This window comes from Rhinatrema bivittatum, chromosome 8, assembly GCF_901001135.1.
Source record: "Rhinatrema bivittatum chromosome 8, aRhiBiv1.1, whole genome shotgun sequence".
NCBI lineage: Eukaryota > Metazoa > Chordata > Amphibia > Gymnophiona > Rhinatrematidae > Rhinatrema > Rhinatrema bivittatum.
The window spans coordinates 27,600,036-27,621,134 of record NC_042622.1 but is presented as its reverse complement, the minus strand read 5'-3'; the positions used below and the strand labels follow the sequence as shown (position 1 = coordinate 27,621,134).

General features: G+C 44.1%; 1 protein-coding gene across 2 annotated transcripts in view; it reads right to left on the bottom strand.

Moving 5' to 3' along the window:
• Positions 1 to 6,311: 6,311 nt before the first annotated feature.
• The window catches only part of NFATC2 (nuclear factor of activated T cells 2), a 176,327-nt gene continuing 161,539 nt past the window's right edge, over positions 6,312 to 21,099 (bottom strand). For both annotated transcript variants that reach the window (XM_029611704.1, XM_029611703.1), the window contains one exon: positions 6,312 to 11,555. Coding sequence is in view for 1 of the 2 variants with exons in the window: in XM_029611703.1 (XP_029467563.1) it covers positions 11,500 to 11,555 (56 nt within the window). In the remaining variant the exon portion in view is untranslated. The remainder of the gene's footprint in view (positions 11,556 to 21,099) is intronic.

The window sequence follows — 21,099 nt, the reverse complement described above, 5'->3', positions numbered from 1 at the left end:
GCTGCGTGCTCCAATGAGGAGGAAAGTTGTATTAATATATCAGCCCAGCAGCTTTCTTTTGCTCTTTCTGAACTTCCAGCTCGACTGGAACCTGCCACAAAAAGGACGACGGTACCGGTGCTCTTTTAAATTTTTCTCAGGCACCCCAGTCCCAGTTCCAGCCATCACTGCAACGGTCCTTTGTCAGGACCATAGCGTGTGGCTCTGCTGAATGACTGGGAACTCTTTCTAGGTGGTGGGGAGTAGGGCGGCGTGAGGTGCTCCTGGGCCTGTGAGGTAAAACTGGGCCTGACTGCACTCCTAGATACTTTAACAGCCAGTGACAGACCTTCATCCATCCCAGCTACTTTAAGCTCAGTAGCAGAGAGCTTCACCCATAGAAGAAGCTGAAGTAGAAGTGAGCACACTTTGAGTGCCATGGACCAGTGGTTCGGTCCAGCTGGCTGTGATACTTTAATAATAACCACTTTGGGGCAACAATCAGCCCATGCAATAGATTCTCATCGAGATTTCAGTCAGATCCAAGCTCGATGCAGTCAAGATGCATGCAAGACATTATGCACTGGTGTAAGTGTCATTGGGGGTAGAGCTGAATATTCTCTATCAGCCAACCGAAGTTGGTTTTTCAACATTAGAATAAAATGGCTTAGGACAAGTTTCTCTCTATCTGGCCGCTTATCTAGCTTAGGACTGTGGCAGAAGTGAGGCCAATGCAATTTTTTTTCATTTTCATATCACCGTAGGCATCAGAATGGGGTGGGCCATGGCCAGTCCCATTTCCAGAAGCGCTGCAGTGTCGGCATTCACGAGTTCATGCAGATGAGGCCCCCGTGGTTAATGTTTTTCCTCTCTCCGCCAAGTGAAAAAATACTTCCTCCGATTTGTTTTAAATCTGTCAGTTGTTAGTTTCATGGAGGGGCCCTGGTCCTAGAGTTGTTTGAAAGGGTAAATAACCGCTCCCTATTTACCCGTCCCACCCCTCTCCTGATTTTATGTATTTCAGCCACAAGTCCCACTGTCGTCCCTTTTCCAAGCTAAGGAGCCCTCTTTTCTCCGTACAGGAGCTCTCTTCTCCATCCTCTTTAGCAAGCTGGGATACTCCAGAGGATGCACCCGTGGCTATTAAAGAGCCCAAAAGCACAGGCCCATTCAGAGGCTTTCACCCACACTGAACAATGAAAAGGGCTTCATTTAATTTCCGGATCCCGTGGGCTGCGGCCGGCCTGGCTGGCTGCAGGTAAAGGTGGGCCAGCCCTGACAGGTCATCAGACAGCCCGCCCCCCTGAAGGGCTTTAATATTTTCTTAAGTTGCTCTTTGTTTGAACGTTTTACTAGCTATATTTATGACAGCACCTGTCACAGCAGCTCGCTGGAGGATGACTGCTGGTACCTCCAGATTTCCCTATAAAGGCAAACTTTCAAATTTGAGGCAGATGGACTAGGAGGGCCTGATTTAGTTTCTGTAACCGCACATAAAACAGAAATAAAACAAAAACATATCGTTTAGAACATAACCCCTCTGCCAGCAAGCTGACAAGCGGAAAACAAAATGCGCCGTGTGGTGCCTGCCGTCTGACTTCAAAATTCTGTCTACCTTCTTTCCTTTTTTTCTGTTCAGATAATTTTAGTTATGACAGGCTGTCATACACTGCCCCCGTTTCATGAAAGTCCAAAATATCCTTCCTTTCCATGATGATCCACACTGTGCTCGCTGCAGGAGAAGGAGGGGGTTTGCTAATACAGTACAGCAGGGCTGGTTTCCAGGCTAGTCACGATGAATATGCATGAGGTGCATTTGCATGCACTGCCTGCGCAGGTCCCTCTCGTGCATATTTAGTGGGGATGTCCTGAAAAACCGGACCGGTTTGTGGCGCTACAGGACCCGTAGCGCTGAATAGTGGCTTAGTGATGACCCTTCTGTCTCCCAGCCTGTTTTAGCCATTCCCCCCTTTATCACCAGGTCTGATTTCCCAGCATCAAGCATTCTGTTGGTTGGTCTGGGAATGAATAATTTGCACTCTGTAAATTATGCGAGGAACGTAGGTAAGGAAGTGGCCATAACTGTAAACGTAAAGTAGAAGATTGGGAGGAGGGGCCAGAGATGAGGGCGGAGTCTGGAGTGGGGGAGGGGGGCATGGTTGATGCTCCCCCCGTGCTCCCTCCCACACAAAAAAAAAAGGTCTTCCACCGCCCCTGGTGAGCTGGACATTTTTTTTTTTCCCCCAGGGACCAGATAACCAACTCTGCTTAAATGTATCAATGCTGTTGTTTTCTTCTACCTGTTCAAGTTCCGGTTCCAGGCAAACAAGCAAAACTTTAGATGACCAATGGAGCATAGGGGAGGGAGGGGGGGGGGGGGCGGGCGGTGGTGTTAGAGTTCTCTCCGAGGATCTGTGGGACGGGAATTCCCCCCTCCCCAAGATATAGCGGCAAATGAAGAGCAAGCTGCTCAGGTCTCATGGGCCCCAGCGGCAGGCACCGACTCTGGGGTGAGAGGCAGACCTGATACCAGTGGCCAGCAACCGAAATGCTAAAGTTGAGCGCAGGGATTTACTGGGAAGAAGGCAGCAGGAGAAAGCTAGAAAGAAGCCGAGGCCTGTTTTAAAGCGTCTGCCGCCGATCACTTGAGTCAAACCGTTGGCCGTGATGGAAGCGTCAGCGTGGACGAGCCTGTCGTGCTGGAAAGAGGAGGAAGCCACAGCTTCTGTTTTAAGGTTCGCCCTGCAGCCGCTGAGTCCAAGCTTAGGTGGCAACGTCAAAGTCAGCACAGGAAGGGCCTGGGGCCTCTTCCCATGTCCTTGTCCTTCTCCCCACTCTCTCCATCTCATTTGGCTGGTCCCAAGGCTTGGCAGCGGCGGACATCTTCAGGCAGCGGCTGCAAAAGGAGGCAAAACCAGTCTTGGGCATGTGAGCTGGCACGTGCTTGTAGGCCCTGCAGCCGCCTGCTCAGTAACCGGAAGTCTACGTGGGAGGAGGAGGGAGAGGGCTGCTGCTGCAGGGCCTGTGAGTTTCATTTTGCATTGCTTTTTTTTTCTTTTTCCCCCATTCCGTTTGTTGTTTCATTTTATTTATCAAACCAAAGTAAGCAAATAAAACAAAGAGAAAGAAAGCAAAATGAAACCCGAGGGTTTCCTCCTCCCGCCCACCAAAACCGAGAAGATACGAGGCCACCCTCCGGGATCCTTCTCACCCCACCGAGCCCTCGTACACGGGCAGGCGCAATCCCCTCGGTCGCTCCTGCCCTGCAGCTCCAGGAGTTCAAAAATGACCACCGGCCAACACCAAGGCTGGCGCCATCACGTTGTACAGCAGCTTCTGCTGCGAAAGACTGCGTCCCAGGGTAAGAAGGGACTGGAGGAGTGGTGGCAGGTCAGAGGCAGCCAGAAGGGGGTCTTTTATTTTCTCTGGTTTGATGGGTAAATGGACCGCCCCCTTTTTTTTTTTTTTTTTGTAAGGTTGATGGCAGCAGTGGCTTCCAAATGTTCATTTTGCTTTCATTATCTTTTTTTGAAAATTAAACAAGACAGGAAATGCCATTTTGACGTTTCCTGCCTCGTTTCAAATGCTAGCCCCTCCCCTTTCTGATTTTCCGGCCGCTGAAGATTGCTGTCAGTTCTGATCAGCAGCTCCAGGCCTCCCCCCCCCCCCCCACCCTGTCCTGCCTGGCAGCAGCTGCAGGGTGGAATTTGCATCCCTAATTCTACATTAACCAGAAACACTCTCTCAGCAGTTATTGTTGTTTCTTTAATTGCCAGAATAATCGTAATATAAATGATATAAAAAATAACTTACAGATAGCAAAAATCATTTGAAAAGAGGTTAAAAACATTTTTTTTGCATAGGAATGTAAAATTAGATGAACCTTTTTTTTTGGATTTGCTTTCTAACATTAGAATTGTGTAAAACACATAGCTCAGTAAAAAAATATACAAAATTATGTTAGAGTCATTTTATAAAGACATGTTTTCTTTGCAAACAAGAAGTTAATGTTAATATTAGTAGGTCAACATATGAACTGTGACATAAGTAGCGCTGAAATTCTTTGTTATATTTAGATATTAAGTATTTAAAGCATTTTTTGCTTAGGAATTAATTCATGAAATGGACTTTAAAAACTTATCTAACTATAATTCAGATATATTGGTTGCTTTAGAATTTGGAAAATTCCCTCCCCCCCCCCCCCAATATGGTATTTAATAAATCCTTTTCTATAAAATGACACATGAGATGACTTTATGATTACGCAGTAATCAAGCAACATGGTTAATGATAGCTTCCCAATCTAGGCTGATATCAAAGGTGACCTGCTCATCTGACCAGAAAAAGCAGGTATTCAATATGAAAGAGCTTTATTAACTGTAAAATTAATAGCAGGAAAACACAGTGGTGATGCGTGCTAACGATCTGCCAGGAATTTGGAGGCTGGAGTCGCTTTCTGCTAAGTTTTCAATTGCATTTGAGATTGTCAACACTATAGTAAGATGTTACCTTAGTACCCCTGAAAGTAGCATCTATAAATATGCAATATCCATATGCAGGTATCGCCTTTACCTGAATACTCTGTTGGTTTTCTTTCAGCTGATAATAAATAATGAAACCTTTACCCCTCTACTGGAACCACCAACTTTTTTCAATCCTGTCAGGCAAGCGAATATGCCTAATATGTTGAAGATGGCCAAGACAAATAAGAGATCCTACAGCCATGATGCTCAACCCAGTTGTGGTGCCCCTTACCAATCTGTTTGAAACTCTGTCCAGGAATAGGTATGGGTTATATTAGCTTATAACAGGGATTAAGAACCAAGTCACTATATACAAACATGGACATAGAAACAGAAAGTATAATGATAGAAAAGGACCATAAGGGCCCATCTAGCCTGCCCACTTTTTATTCCTGATGCACGGTCGTAGATCCCAGGCGATCTCTGGGGTTCCCCCTCATTTCTTTGCATCCACACCAAAAGGGAAGAGCGGGCACCTCCAAGGCTGAGAGCTAGTCACAGTCTTGTAGGGAGCAAAGTAGGAAAAGAGAAGCACCTGAATACAGTTGATGTCTCTGTTTCCCTTCCTCTTAACAGCCAAACTGCACCTTAATATGGAACTTCTCTAATGATAAGGTGTTCATGTCTAGCCTTCTTCTTAAATCTTCCCCAGACCTCCTATGCCCGAAGCCGGCTTCTTCGCCTTGGGCTAACTGGGACAGGGGCTGGTGCTAAGACAGTTTTCCCATCGCCCAGAAGAGAACGGAGTAGGTGGGGGAACGTCTGCCATTGCACAATGGTGACCCTTAATGGCCAGACCCAAGGTGCCTGCATACCGGGCTCCACGGGAGGCCCCTGGCCAATGACTGTTGCTGCAGTGGCTGCACTAGATTTGGGGTACCCCCACACCCAGGTAACCATGATAAGAGATTAATGGCGCTGAAGCCTGGAAGAAGCTGGCTCCAATCTGAACCAGCAGCTCAAAAGCAAAGGAAGAAACTGCCAGTTCAAAACAAGGCCTTCCAAAGATTACATAAATCCCAGACTTAGAGTGAATGGCCATCATAATTACAGTTTGATTTTAAATATGATTTGCATACTGTAAGAGGCAATACAGTAGCACACAAATGAGGAAAACCAAGCTAAAATATATAATTTCACAATTTTTAGCTCGTAAATCCACTCATTGTTGGCAAAATATCCTGGACTCAGGGCACAAGAAATTGAATTTATACATTTAATTCCACAGCAGGCAAAGGATGTCCTGTCAATGCCCCCCAGCCTGCAGGAGCGAGAAGCTAATTCACTCTGCAAGGCCCTTTAATCCTTGGTGCCTCTTCTGAAACTACTAAGGGGGCGAGCCTCAGCAGCAATCGTGGTAGCGCAGGGCTTCCTAAACTTGTTCTGGGGATTTTCAGGATAACCACCATGAATAGATATGAGATGATTTCCATACATTGGAAGCTCAGTAAATGCAAGTTTATCTCATGCCTAGTCAGGGTGGATATCCTGAAAGCCTGACTGCCTGCGGAGTTCCCCAGGACAGCGTAGGGAAGTCTTATGTATGCAAGTTCTAGTGAAGTGGACATCAACCCACTGAGAACCAGAGTGAAGCCACCAGTTCTGCACGGTTTTCAGATTGTAATGTTCTTCTGGTTACTACTAAAATGCCAGCTCAAAGATTTGCCCCCTTTGCTATCACACTGGACCATCTAGACCTTCCGTTAATTACAAGTGCAAAATGCAGTTTGATGGACTGCCATGTCCTGCTAACGGTTTAGTCCTCATTAAACTTTCCTCTGATGCATATGAAACCGGTTTCACATCGGCTTTACGTGCATTCCAACATGACCAAAACAAGCTGATCTTGCTGATTTTTTTTTTTTTTTTTTTAAAGCTGATTTCAGACGTGGCTGAAAGAGGAATTCACTGAAGACAGGTAGAGAGCTTCTCTGTTACAAAGCGGATTTATTAAAACGAGGGGGTGCTCTCATCAAAATGTCTCACCGGTGATACAGAACGCAAGTCAAGCAACACATGAAACAAATAAAGAGACAGGGTCTTGCTGTTTCCAGTCTTGGTTGAATGGACAGAAGTATCAAAAATAAAAATGTGAAGTCCATGCTCTGAATCAGTCAGTCAGATGAGATTCTATCAAAACCGAATGGAAATTTTCTACAAGATTGCACTTTTAGAAAAGATGTGTAGAACCAATGTCCAACCTGTTTGTAGTCCATTCTTTTGGAACTTGATTTAAAACAATCAGATTATGGAACTCAGGTGGCGTATTCAAAAACCTCGCACCGAGCGTCTACTATATTGACTTAAACCCTGTCCCTAACACAAAATGAAATGAAATGCATAGAAGAACAACAACATTTGAAAAATGTAGACAAACCTTTTATAAATATTATGATTCTTGACTTCTGTTCCCAAAGACATTGCATAAGAAAAATTGTACATTATATAGGCACATTGGCTTTAAGAGCTGCAGGTTATAGAATAAAAATGCATCTTAAAAAAAAACAAAAACCCATGCTGGTTAAAATTTGAGAACTATTTTAGATAATATCATCAAGCAGTGGGACTTTGTGCAATAAGGAATAATAGTGCTAACTTAAAAAATGCATAACATTCAGAGAGCAGTGCATTACTGCTCATAATGGGAACGGATCATATTTACACGGCCATAGAGAAGCAGTGCAAACTACTGCTTTTCAGCAAGATTTCTAGTAACCAAAAAATGGAGACCTCCAGCAAGTGCATGACGTTACTTTCCTGCCCATTATTAAGGATCTAATTCAGAAACCAGCTTTTGCTGTAAGCAAGTTACTGAATAACGCCCTTGTGTGGCTATTTCTGCCTTGGAGAGATGTCAGGAGGAGGATCAAAAAACCAAGCTGCAGGTAGGACCTTTTCATTGGACGCATTGAGTTACTTCAGATAAAGTATCGCCTACAACTTGTTTGTTGACCCTTATTTTGACATATTTAAGTAGACTAACAGGGTAATCACAATACTTTGCTCAATGTTTTGGGAGACAAAGCCCTAATTATTTCTATACTCAACTATTTGCTTGACAAGCTTGCTATCAAAAAGCATTATCTGGCCAAGTCCTTCCCAACTTTAGTCCTCACCTGAATATTATTTATTTGGGGTTCATGCATATATTACATTGTACTAAGCTCATCATTCCCAAATCTGCAGTCAAGTTGTGATGGGAACCAAGCAAAGGAAACAAGGTGAGAACAAGTTTCAGGTTCCATTAGACAAAGCTTAGAAGTCCTGGTATGGCGTTGATGGAGAGCGCATTTGTTGTTTTGGGTTTTTTTTGCTCACCCCCGCAGACAGTGCACTTTGAGGGCCTTTGGTACAATAGCAGGAAGGCACTGTGGTGAAACATTGAGATAACCGAGGAAAGATAAAATTTCCTCCTGTGCAAATATGGCCACGTTCCAGACACAGTGAGAACCGAATACTCCGAGAATGTTATTAACTCTTGCAAAGCAGGAAGCAGGCTTCGCATTTTGTGACAGTAATGGGCGGCTGGCCTCTATTCTGTAAAATCTAGAAAGGTGCAGGAAGTAAATCTCCATGGGACCGTGGCCAAATATCGCCTGAGCTGGACTGAATTGCTTTTGGGCCATGTGAAGGAAAAATAAAGACTACTTGCTCTCCAGAGACTTGGGCATTGACGCGGTTCAGGAATTTTGCAAGACTGAAGCTATTGGTAACGCTGCTGGGAGAAGAAGTCATTTTTCTTATCAGATAGCTGCATTACACATTTGTTTCTTGGAAAACAAAGTTAAACATTTTTATGATAATTTGTAATGGTTTAAATATAATTATGAAACGAGTTAGTGCAAAGTGTCTACCCAATGATTGAATATAGAATGCAGTGGTACAGGCAGCTGAGCCCTGTCACTGTACAATACATGGATGTGCAGTACACAGTAACGTACACATATTTTATGATTATCTGTGTTTTAGATAGTGGAACATTTGCTGCATAAAATATTTATGATGCTTCTCCTTCTTCTCCTATTGTAAAATATTCTATTTGCAGCCCAGTCCTCATGGACAACGTATCTTGATTTGCACTTTAAGAAGAAAGCTGGCAAACTTTAAATTTAAAAACCTCTTAATTCTGTGCATGTATAAATGTCTTGAACTACATGTACATTAATGACATTTCCTCTGTAATATCCAATCCAGAATGTCAGAGAAGAGTAAATGCAAACATGTTGATGTTGGCAGGATCCAAGGATTATAAGGGGGGGGGGGGGGGGTGTTTGTTTTATGCATTTGCTAATTTGAACGAGGTATTGTATCTGATACAATATACTCATGTCATTTACAGTGTAAACAAACTAATGAGCAGAAGGTATCCATGGGTGTTACTATATCTTACCTAAATCTAACAAGATTCTACATGACGCAGTCTCCATAAGGAGTTTTTTTTGACTATATATTATATTGTAAATGCTAAAAGACACACTAGCCTGTTCAGATGCTTGTTACAGCACTGCCTAAGCAGCGGAAACAAGCAGATATTGTTATCTTCTTTGAAAAGAACTGACTTATTTTTATTTGGGCAACAACAACAATATAAACTCTTCCAGGCTCCTCCACTCCTCTAGCGCTGGCTTGGGAACGTCTCCTGCACCTAACAGATGTGCTTCGGGGCAGCTGCAGGTGGAAGCTAATTTAGATGCGTGAAAGCATGGATGGGCCAGATGTACTAAAGCAGTGCTCCCCCTTGGGGATCCCCTGATCAGTCTGGTTTCCAGGATGTCCACAATGAATTTACATAAAGTACATTTGCATGCACTTGCTCGGTTGAGGGCAAATATATCTCATGCACATTCTTTCTGGAGGTCGCGAAAACCAGACCACTTGAGAGATTCCCCAAGGATCAGGTTCAGAACCACTGTACTTAAGTGCTTTTTCCATTCTTTGTCTGAGGGAAAAGGCCTAGTGCCTCTGGCCCTAGTACTGGGCCCTATTTTCAAATGCATTTATTCATTTATTTTTGCCGCCATCGCTACATAAGGAAAAGACTTTAGAAAACCAGGACCCGTGTCTGATTTGGTCATTAGTTGACCAAATTCAGTCAGTTGATATTTTTCTTATTAGATCTGACAGGTCGAACAAATTCTGGATGTAATAACTGCAGTAGCTGATGGGGGCAGTCAAACATAATCCTACGAAACGAATGACAGAAATGCCGAGTAAATTGCACTGCATAATTGTTGCTGAAGTTTTTGCTAACAGCATCTCACTTTCAAAGTTTAATGTGCTATGTGTAACCTTCTTGTCCCTACTATTAGCACCTATACAGACATATATATTCAAAAGACCTACAAAGAGCAAGGTATATAGGCAGGCCTACTATAATTCTGAGGAGTTGATTTTTTTTATTTTGCCACATCTGGACGTGTTTCTGGAATGCATGTGCAAAATGGTTTAATCTCCGGGGCTTATGCATATATTATCTCTGCAATTTTGTGAAAGCTGGGACTACACAGGGAGGTTTTCCAGAGGGTGCCAAGCTGGCAGTGCTCAGGTGTACTTTTCAGCCGGCCCGAACACACAGTACCAATGGGCACTGTGCCTGAAGGTCTGCCCGCTGCACAGCTAACCGCTTGTGTGCAGACTTGCGCAGTTTAAACTGATGGCGTAAAGTGTGCACGTTACTGGCATAACCACACCGGGCGTACACTTTTGAAAATGAGATGGACCCTGCCACCCCCAGATACCTCTCATCTGGGTGACCAAAAGCACATGAGTTAGGAAAACCATCATCCAGTTACTCCGATAGGGTTGACTTAGGCAGGTTCGTTCTATTCAAAGGCTTGAGCCTTTGAAAATTTATCTCATCAAATCTTTGAAGCTGACTCAGCTCTTGCTTTCAGACTACGAGCTCACATGCCTTTGAATGTATATGCCCGGGGATCTTTGCTTTAACTCTTGCTGCAGGTTCATGCTTGAATGCTGGACATTAGCTCTGAAAAACCCTTAAAAATGTTGCAATAGCAATTCTAGTATTTTAACTTAAAATCTACTGCATTTTGTGCTGTGCTACGATAGTTGCCCTGTCTATTTGTGCAGTATGCTTTCTTATTCAGGCCTGGAAGCTCGCCCTACTATCTGAAGAAAGCAATGGCCTCGCCCACGGAACCGAATGGGATCTATGGGATTGCGATCGGATCAACGCCTTGCATTTGAAAGCTTTTATTAAACATAGAAACTGAACTATTATCTATTTTCTACTTCTTAACGTAGTTGATATTATTCACGATAAAAGGACCTCATGTTAGCAACCAGAAGGCATGCATGAATTATTTAGTGTACAGAGTCAGCTTCTGTGCATATAACGCTGCCAGTCTTTGTGAAAGTACAACTGAGGAGAACAGATGGATAGATTGCCAGGGCACTAATGCGAAGGTTAACAAGAAAGGTGGACTGCATGAGGTTAGTCTATCACAACATTAAGAGAAAATGGTAGAGATGCATCCAGTTCTTTTCGCGGGATTTTTTTTTTTTCCCCATGCTTCATGTTTGAAACCTTGTTAGACTACTTTGAGACATCTCCATCCTTCAAAAGGCATGAGCTTTAATCTGAGGAAGGAAGATAATTGCCCTTGTATGCTATGCAGGCCTGAAGATGCTCCTTTAGATACTGAAGACTGAACATGCGGCTGCCACTGCTCGCAGCAAAAGCTTCCTTTTTTTTTTTGTTGTTTGCACAAGGCCCATTTGGTTAGACACATAGATTATGACAGAACAATACAATCTCTGGACAAAAGGAAGAGCGCTCTTTTGATGTTTACAGAAGAGAGGTGGTAAAGTTGCTTGGCCGGGACAGCCAGCTTTATGCCAGCTCATTGTTCCTTGCTGCAAATCTGTGCCTTGGTGGCGAACAGCGAGGAAACAGAAGGTGGCGAGGACAAGCAGAAAGGTCCGGAAGGTCAATTAAGGAAGCATTCACTAGGGGTCGTCCTGCAAATCTGTTCTTCTACGTCTGGCTTCTGGCAGGGAGTCCAGAAAATTCCTTCCTGATAATTTCATTAACTGTAAATAAAAAAAGAGAAAGGAAGTACGTGATAAATGGAAGGTAAAAGAAAGAATATCATTCAGTATTTTCCTTAAAGAGCCCATGCCTATGTATTTAAATTTACATACACTAGGAATCATGAAAACTAACACAGTAACGTAGCAATGATGGCAGAGAACGACCGGCTGGGCCATCCAGTCTCCTCTGTTGTCTTCCATTCTGGCTCTCTATCACTTTGGGTAGCTGAAGCTTATAGATTCCCATACTTAAATCAACACAGGTATTCCTCCCTTATCCCGCATCATCTCCCCCAATTCTCGCAACCCGGTTCCAACCACTACCCTCTCTATATGTGACCCATGCATATTTAAATTCTCTTAGCGCTGGCCTCAACCACCTTCACCGGCCTCAGGGGAAGGAGGGGATGAGGCAGATATCTGTGTTAAAATATTTATTTAGGAGCATCTGAGATCTCTTTTCTTAGGTAAGTCTCGAGGCAGACGTTTATAATTAAAACTACAGTGACAGTTTGCATAGCATTTTACAATCAACACGGGGAAAAACATGAAACGGGCCAATAAACAGATATGGCTATACATACGAGGTGGAATGCAGTGCTCATCTAGGTTGATGATGCAGTCTCATGATCAGCAATAACAACAAAATAACCTTGAATAGTAACTGTCATAAAAATCAGATATTTGGGAGATATTTATCAAGAAAATCAAATAGTTGTAGAAAACTGAAAAAGAGATATTTCAGAGCAGGCAGATACTGCATTGAAGTACTCCTCCTGCAACCAGGCCTGGAGCCACCAAGTCACTTTTATACATGGAGCTCTCTTATTCTGCCCCAGGAGCCCATAAGCTATAATATATTTACTCCTGTCAAGCCTGGTATAAGGATCTATTCTTCTGCACTGTTCATTATGTCCTTTCGGTGTCATCTTCGACACTTACACTTGGTGAATAATATGAAAATTAGCAGCAAGACTTTGTCTTCATCATATAATGCCAAAAACCATTTCTCACATTTTTAAACAGTGAGTAAAGGTTTCCCAGGAAAAAATAAAAGCTTCCTTTAAAGGGCCTAGGTTGCTTTTTTTTTTCCCCCCTCAAACGATGATTGTGGCACGCACCTTATAGAAACTACCTTGGTGAACCAAAATGAATATACTAGCCATCAACTTTTCGTGTCCAGCCACCAAATTCATATTTCACTCCACCAATCAGCACATTTCAATGCTCTTGAGTTGGCCTCAGCAAGATCGGGCACTGTACAAAGTCCGTCCTTGAGTCAAGTGTAGAGCGTAAGCTGTTGCATGGTCTGCATCGCACCACGTGCATACCATATCTCTTTTCCTAGTGTGACACTAGCTTTACCTGCATTCACAATTTCAGTCCCATTTGCTTTCATATTCTCATTCAGTCACACCTCACACTTGTACTCTCTTTACATAAAAGAGAACACACAAACTCGGAGGCGTAACTAGATATTTTTGTGCCCTGGGCTCCGCCTGCTCCCCCTTCAGGATCTCACGTTCTCTTTCCTCGGTCTTCATGCTCCTCCTCCTCCCTCTCTGCCCTCTGCGGCCAATCCTCTCTTTGTAGCTCTTAAAGTGAGACAAGCCGTTGGGGGATCGTCCTGGGCCCAGTAGTGGTAGCAAGGCCAGACGAGCACGGGGACCTGTGACAGCAAACAATTACAGGCAATTACTTTCCCCCCCCCATGCACGGGCTTCTTGACTGGAAAGGAGACCTATGCATGAGGGAGAGGTGAGGCCTGTGAGTTGCACACTGGTTCAGGCCAAATGCGCTCTGACTGCCACCACTGCTGCTGGCAAATCTATGGTCACTCTCAACAGCTTTTCCTGTTTTAGGAATGAGAAGGCAAGGGGAGGGCATGGAGGTAGCTAGAGCTCGGAGACCCCCTTCTGGGCTGTGGACCTGGCAGCTGCCTCACTCATCTACGGGACTAGGGATATTGAGAGACGGGCAGCACGGACATTCTGCACTGCTACAATGGCAAGCAGGATTGATTTCATCCTAGCACTACCGAGTCTGCTTCTGAGTCACCTAAGCTGAGGTATACATATATAAATCACACAACACACACCTCATAATTCTCTTTCACACCATCTACCTACCTACCAGGTGACAAATGTGATGAGCCCATTGCTTAGGTCTTGCCATCACACCCATATTTACACACGGGCAACTCAGACTGAGCCCTCTGCTAGCAAAGTTTGAAGGCGCCATCCAATCTCCTTTCCTGGGAACTTGCTGTACCCTACTCTAGCCCCTCACCGTTGAGCAGCTGCAGGTAACATAGAAACATAGAAATGACGGCAGAAGAAGTCCAAACGGCCCATCTAGTCTGCCCAGCAAGTTTCACACATTTTTTTTCTCATACTTACACCCATGGATACCTTCTGCTCATTAGTTTGTTTACACTGTAAATGACATGAGTATATTGTATCAGATACAATACCTCGTTCAAATTTCGTGCACTTCAGTTTGGTTTGCACACAGGGGAAGGAGGTTGGCGGGTAATGATTACAAGGTACACCCGAAGCTCACTGCTGTTGGGCAAGAGCATTTAAATGAAACCAACAATCACTTCCTTGTTGGCATCAATTTTGAAAGAAATTCACAACAAAATAAAACAGTTGAAGAAGTTTGTTTAAGTTGATTCACATATAGGTAGTTAGGTGATCGGAGCAGTCCGGTATTTGCATTGGATTTATATTAACTCAGAAGTTAGCCATCGGTTTTTCCTAGATGATAATGGCTGTTAACTTTGACCCTACACTGCTTACGCTAAAGAGTAATGCAATAGTGTCCATTGGTCCACTAGGGCAGATTCTATGAGCAGTTATCCTACCGAAAACCAACTTTCATTGTGTAAACTGATGTGACTCTTTCTATGATAAACTGATGTGACTTTTTCTATGATTCCTGCCAAAAACACGCAATGTACTTGAAACTTTTTTAAAATTTGTTTTGTGGTTTCTGACTTCAGCAGTCAGCAGGCAATTTCCCAACTCTTGTATAATTTCCTGATAAATATAAATGCTTTTTGCATATTAAACATTGGAGATTTCTGTTTTTCTTTACCTGTGGAGCTGGGCTGCATTAATCGTTTCTGAGCACAGAACGGAGGCTGGAGTGTGGGTAGGCTGGAGTGTGGGCAGGCATTTTTAGCTTCTTGCTGAGCACACTGGAGCTGGACAGAACGGAGGCTGGAGTGTGGGCAGGCATTTTTAGCTTCTTGCTGAGCACACTGGAACTGGACAGAACGGAGGCTGGAGTGTGGGCAGGCATTTTTAGCTTCTTGCTGAGCACACTGGAGCTGGACAGAACGGAGGCTGGAGCGTGGGCAGGCATTTTTAGCTTCTTGCTGAGCACACTGGAACTGGACAGAACGGAGGCTGGAGTGTGGGCAGGCATTTTTAGCTTCTTGCTGAGCACACTGGAACTGGACAGAACGGAGGCTGGAGTGTGGGCAGGCTGGAGTGTGGGCAGGCATTTTTAGCTTCTTGCTGAGCACACTGGAGCTGGACAGAACGGAGGCTGGAGTGTGGGCAGGCATTTTTAGCTTCTTGCTGAGCACACTGGAACAGGACAGAACGGAGGCTGGAGTGTGGGCAGGCATTTTTAGCTTCTTGCTGTAGCTTCGAGCAGACTTCATGGTCAAAGCATGCTGGCTGCACTTTCTCCTCCCAGTTCCAGATGCTGCTGATTTCAGCAGTGTGACTCGACAAATCCAAAAAGGATAATAAGAGTCATGACTCATTTAATTAAATGGTTTGGATGAAGGGAGACCAGAAGTCTATCAAGTCTAGCCTTCTTCTGTCTGCAGTCTTGTCCAGTGCTTTTTTTTTTTTACTTTTAATCCATTCCTGGCTCGTGCACATCTAATTCCACTTAAATCTGAATCCAGCTGTGAATGAGGTATGGCTTAATAAGCCATGCAAAGAGGGTTTGTTTGGTTTTCAGGACACTGGTAGGTCTTCTGAGCTGCTTTTTTTTTTTTTAATTTGAGTTCAAATATTTTTAGTTGACCAATACTGGGGGGGGGGGGGGGGGGGGGGGGGGGGGGGGGGGGGGACTGGAAGGAAGAAAGAAAGAAACAGAGCGGGTGGCAGGAGCAGCTCCGCACCATCCCTACCAGACCGGAGAGATTAGATGGCCTTTTACTGGACCCGCACGAAAGCCAGCATCAGCTTGCAGGGCTGATCTTCAAAGGGAGGAGCAGAAATTCAGCAATGCACTGGGAAAAAGGCCAAAACCCAGGAATGACTGAACATTTCTATCGCTTGGTAGCTCCCGTCTTTGTTTCTATTTTGGGCCCACTCTTTCTAGTTTTCCAGGTGTGCCATGCACGTAAAAGGCCCGTGGAAGGTAAAACTGGGCAAGTAAGGGTTAAACCCAGCAATGCATAGTTTATTTGGCTTCCTGTTTACTCAGCTCAGGAAACGAGGCACTTATAAATGGAAACTATTCGTAGTCACATCGTAAAAATAGCAGTTAAGAAAAATAAGTGGGTGCTCACTTTAAAGGGTCACAGCATTTATAAATATGAGTGGGTGAAAATAATTATGTGGTTTTATTTATAAGCAGTTTGGTTCGTCACAAGTCTATCAAGAAACGCATTCTGTTCAATAAAACATCTTCTTATGACTAAATAGGTTGTTGGATACATCAAGCTGGACGGAAAAGTAAAGCAAACGTTCTGAAAACGAGCTGAATGGGTTGTAAATTGTTTAGTTAATTAATAACATGTTTAATTAGCATTCACTTGCATTAGGGTGTTTTTTATGCCTTTAAATCATTTGTAAAATTTACAGTCCTGACGAGCCGAGATCATGACAGAACTTACTCCGTGTTTCGCAGAACCAAACGCTGAAGCAAGTTCATTGTTGCACGACCGCCTTAGCTGGTAACTGCCTAGGCAAGCAGGCATAATATCATCATCCTGTTAGGAGCAAGGTTACTGGCCCGCAACATCAAATGTATTTATTGTCTGTGCCCGGCTTGAGAGCCTCTCATATGGATGCAAACCTTCTTCATCTAATCAAATGCAGGAACACAAAAGAATCGAAAAGCTTCCTGAAATGCGGGTAATTGTGATTCCCCAGCACCCAGTGTGGATGCAATAGTTTAAGGTGTATTGATAGGAATGGACAAGCCATTTTTTTTTTCTTAGCTCGGGCAGCTTTCTCCTGTTTCTCGGGGTTTCCCACTCATTCGGAACAAGCTTCGGTTGGGGCACAGCACCACAAGCTTTCAAGTACCTGGGATGCTTCCCGTATTTGATGTCTCTCTCTTCCACCCAGCCATCACCCGCGGCCATTCCCTTGTTGGAACTGATTGCAATGTACTGTCTGGCGCATGGATGCATATTCTTGCCGTTAATAAAAACAATTTTGAAAAAAAAAAAAAAAGTGTATGTTGAAGTGCCGGCACATTTTTTGTATGGGGGAGGGGGGGGTAATATGTAATAATCTTCTCTACATGGAATTTCCATGTGATGAATGGTATTGGCTATGCGTTTGGGCGCACGTTTTAGATGCACCAATCTTATGACTGCATTGGGTGCTAGTCTAGCACGTCCAAAGTGCGCATCCAAGAGCGGGTAAACCTGTGTGCTTAACTGGGCACACTTTATTGCATCGGCCCCCTAGATTTTAAAATGTAATGTAGGTGCATTAATTTTTTTACTCCCTCGACCTAAACATACCCTCTGGGAATGCCTCTTCCTAATGCAACCAAACATAGGTACACTCTAGAAGAAATCACATCATTTTAGTCAGGGAGGCAAATTTCAGACCGCTCTCTTATCTGGGGAAATAGTTTATAAAGCTTGCCCTCCCTGTGTCATTGGGTGTACAGATTTGTTGCAATTTTCATGGTGTAAGCAGGTCTCAGTTTTTGTGGTATTAAAATTAGACATCGGACTAGAGTTCGCTACCTGTATTGGAAAGTGGCCAGAACCCAGAATTAATATATCTGTCCTTGTGGAAAGGGAGTCAGGGAATACTGAGGAGGCAATTTTCAAACACAAACCGTGCACCAAATTTTCAAAGGGAAAACGGGATGTGTAGTTTCCCTTTGAAAATTGGCCATAGGACCAAAGAATGAGCAGATTTTGCAACTGCTTCTTCTGTGGACAGACTTTTGTTGGAAAACAACAGGCACAGGGCTTGAAAATCCCATCTACGTGTGCTATTACCTTAAACACTTCCCTTCAATCTAGCTCACAGCGCACCAGCTATGGAAATCCACATGTACCTTTGTTTGAATTTTCAGAAAGGCCAATTTACCCGGATAAAAGATTTTGAAAACTGCCACTGGAATGCTCACAAAGTAGACATGACCATGATTTGACATTTCAGCTACAGAAAGTAAGGTTAACAAATGAAGGGGATGGTGATGCCATTTTATTGGAATACTTCAATACATTTGCTATTGGCTTTTGATGGTCATCCTTCCTTCATCAGATCAGTGGAAAATGAGGAAGGGAAGGTTTAGGATAGCCATTGTAGTTTGTGATTCAGTTATTAGGAAGACAGATAGCTGGATGGCTACTGGACATGCGGATCGCTTGGTAACTTGCCTGCCTGGTGTGAAGGCGGCAAGTTACCAGTCCTATCACATAGAGAGGATTTTAGATAGTGCTGGGGAGGAGCCGGATGTCTTGGTACATGTGGGTAACAATGACACAAGAAAGTGCAGAAGGGAAGTTCTAGAAGCCAAATCTAAGATTTTAGGTAGAAAGTTGAAATCCAGAACCTCTGGGATAGTATTCTCAGAAATGCTTCTTCTGGTTCCATGTGCAAGGCCTCAGATTACTCCTGGGGGAATTCTGCGCAAAATTTTTTTTAAATACTGTGCACAAAAACTTTAAATTTTGCAAAATTCTGCATTCTTTATATTGGTCAAAATAACACAATTTACATGACAGTCTTTATCTATAAAGATTCAAAATTGCATTTTGTTTCCTGCAGAACTTTTTCCCTGTTTGACTCAATGCTCTCTTTAACATATCGTGCCACCCCTCCACCAATTTGATCCATCCTATCATTTCAATATAATTTGTACTCTAGTATCATAATGTCCCATTGATTATTCTCCTTCCACCTTATTTCAAAGATGCCAGTTATATCTACCTCTTCATCCAGTGCTATACACTCTAACTCTACTATCTTAATATTTTTTACTTCTAGCATTTGTATCTAGACATTTCTATGTGTATGTACATTTTAAATTAATACAGAAAAAAAAAAACTATTACTTAAAGATGCAAAATTTTAAATATTTTGAGCAGAATTTCCCAAGAAATTGCGTGCAAGAGTGTCCCTTGCACTCTCTCTCCCTACTTCCCTGGCCACTTTGCCCTCTCAGGACCCAGCTCCTCCACCTGCCAGTATCTCTCCCCTCCATCTCTAGGCCCAACCCCCTTGCACTCTATCGCCAGTCCCAGAGTTTGACCCTGTTCTCAGTACTACCCCTCACACAGGCTCCCTCTGTCCCTCCCACCCTCTCTCACACACATGCTCTCCCTCTCTAGTGCACATACACACACCCTCATACAGGCTCCCTCTCTCTTACATACAGACCCACACAATCTCCCTTTCTCTCTCACACATATACCCTTACACAGGCTACCTATGTCTCTTCTCACACACCCCTTCACACAGACTCTCTCTCACACACATACACAATCCCTTCACACAGACTAGCACCCTCACATACACACGATCCCTTTTTCATACACACCAGCTCCCAGTCTCTCACACACATACACTCTCTTCACAATCTCCTCATAGAGGCTCCCTCTCTCTGGCACCCAAGCTCAAGCACACCCTCTGCTCTCTCTCTCACCCACTGCTTACCCCCCCCCCCCCCCCCTCCGGTCTCTCTCACACCCCCATGCTCACCCCCTGCTCTCTCATCTCCCTGCTCTCTCTCACACTCCCTGCTCAACCCCTGCTCTCTCACCCCTTCCTTAGCCTCTCACCTCTTCCCCCTGCTCTCTCACCCCTCCCCTCCTGTCTCTCACACACCCTCCCCTCCCACCCCCTCTCCCACTCCCTTGCCCCCCCCCCCGCTCTTGTACACACCTCCCCCTCCCCCTCCCTCTACCCCTCCTCCTCCTCACCCTCTCTCACACCCTCTCGCCTCCTCCTCCCCCTCTCCATCCCCCTCACACCCCTCCCCTCTCTCCCCCTCTCCATCCCCCTCTCTCCTCTCACACACATACCTTTCTTCAAACACTTCATCTTTGCCGCGAGCAGAGTGCATCCTGCAGCATGCCGAGGCCTTCATCTTTACTGTGAATGGCGCACGCGTCATTTGCAGCATGCCAGGGTCTCCTCTGCAATTTTATGCACAGAATTTGGCAATTCTGCGCAAGGGGGAAATTCTACACAAATTTTGCACTCCGCAGTAGCGCAGAATTCCTCCAGGACTACCAGATGCAGGCAGAGCTCAAGAGTCTCAATGCATGGATGAGACGATGGTGCAGGGAAGAGGGATTCAGTTTTGTAAGGAACTGGGCTTCATTTTGGGGAAGGTGGGGGCCTTTTCCAAAAGGATGGGCTCCACCTTAACCAGAGTGGAACCAGGCTGCTGGCACTAACCTTTAAAAAGGAGACAGCGCAGCTTTTAAAATAGATCATGAGGGAATCTGACAGTCTCTCAGAAGTGCATGTTTTGGAATAATGTACCTTGGAGGATACTAAGAGAACAGGGAAGTTAGGGCATTCCAGTAGAGAGGTTGCAATAAATGCTAAAATGGACGTTGTCTTTAAGTAAAGAGCTGACCGAGCAGAAAAATTCCGAATTACCACTGCCAGCTGATAAGCAGGTTGCTAATACAAACAAAAAACATACATAGAAATGTCTAGATACAAATGCTAGAAGTAAAAAATATTAAAATAGTAGAGTTAGAGTGTATAGCACTGGATGAAGAGGTAGATATAACTGGCATCTTTGAAATAAGGTGGAAGGAGAATAATCAATGGGACATTATGATACTAGAGTACAAATTATATTGAAATGATAGGATGGATCAAATTGGTGGAGGGGTGGCACTATATGTTAAAGAGAGCATTGAGTCAAACAGGGAAAAAGTTCTGCAGGAAACAAAATGCAATTTTGAATCTTTATAGATAGAAATTCCAGGTGAAAAAGGGAATAAAATAGCAGTGGGGGTGTTTTACCATCCACCTGGCCAGAATGAACTAACAGAGAATGAAATGCTAAAAGAAATTAGGGAAGCTAACACAATCAGCAGCTCACGGTAATAATGGGTGATTTCAATTACCCCAGTATTAACTGGGTGAATCCGGACATGCTAGAGAGGTAAAGATCTTGGATGAAATAAGTGACTGCTTCATGGAGCAGCTGGTACAAGACCCAACAAGAGGGGAATCTATTTTACACCTGGTCCATAGTGGAACACAGGATTTGGTGCGAGAGGTAACAATGTTGGAGCCACTTGGCAATAGTGATCACAACACGATCAGATTTGACTTAATAACTGGAGGGATTACAC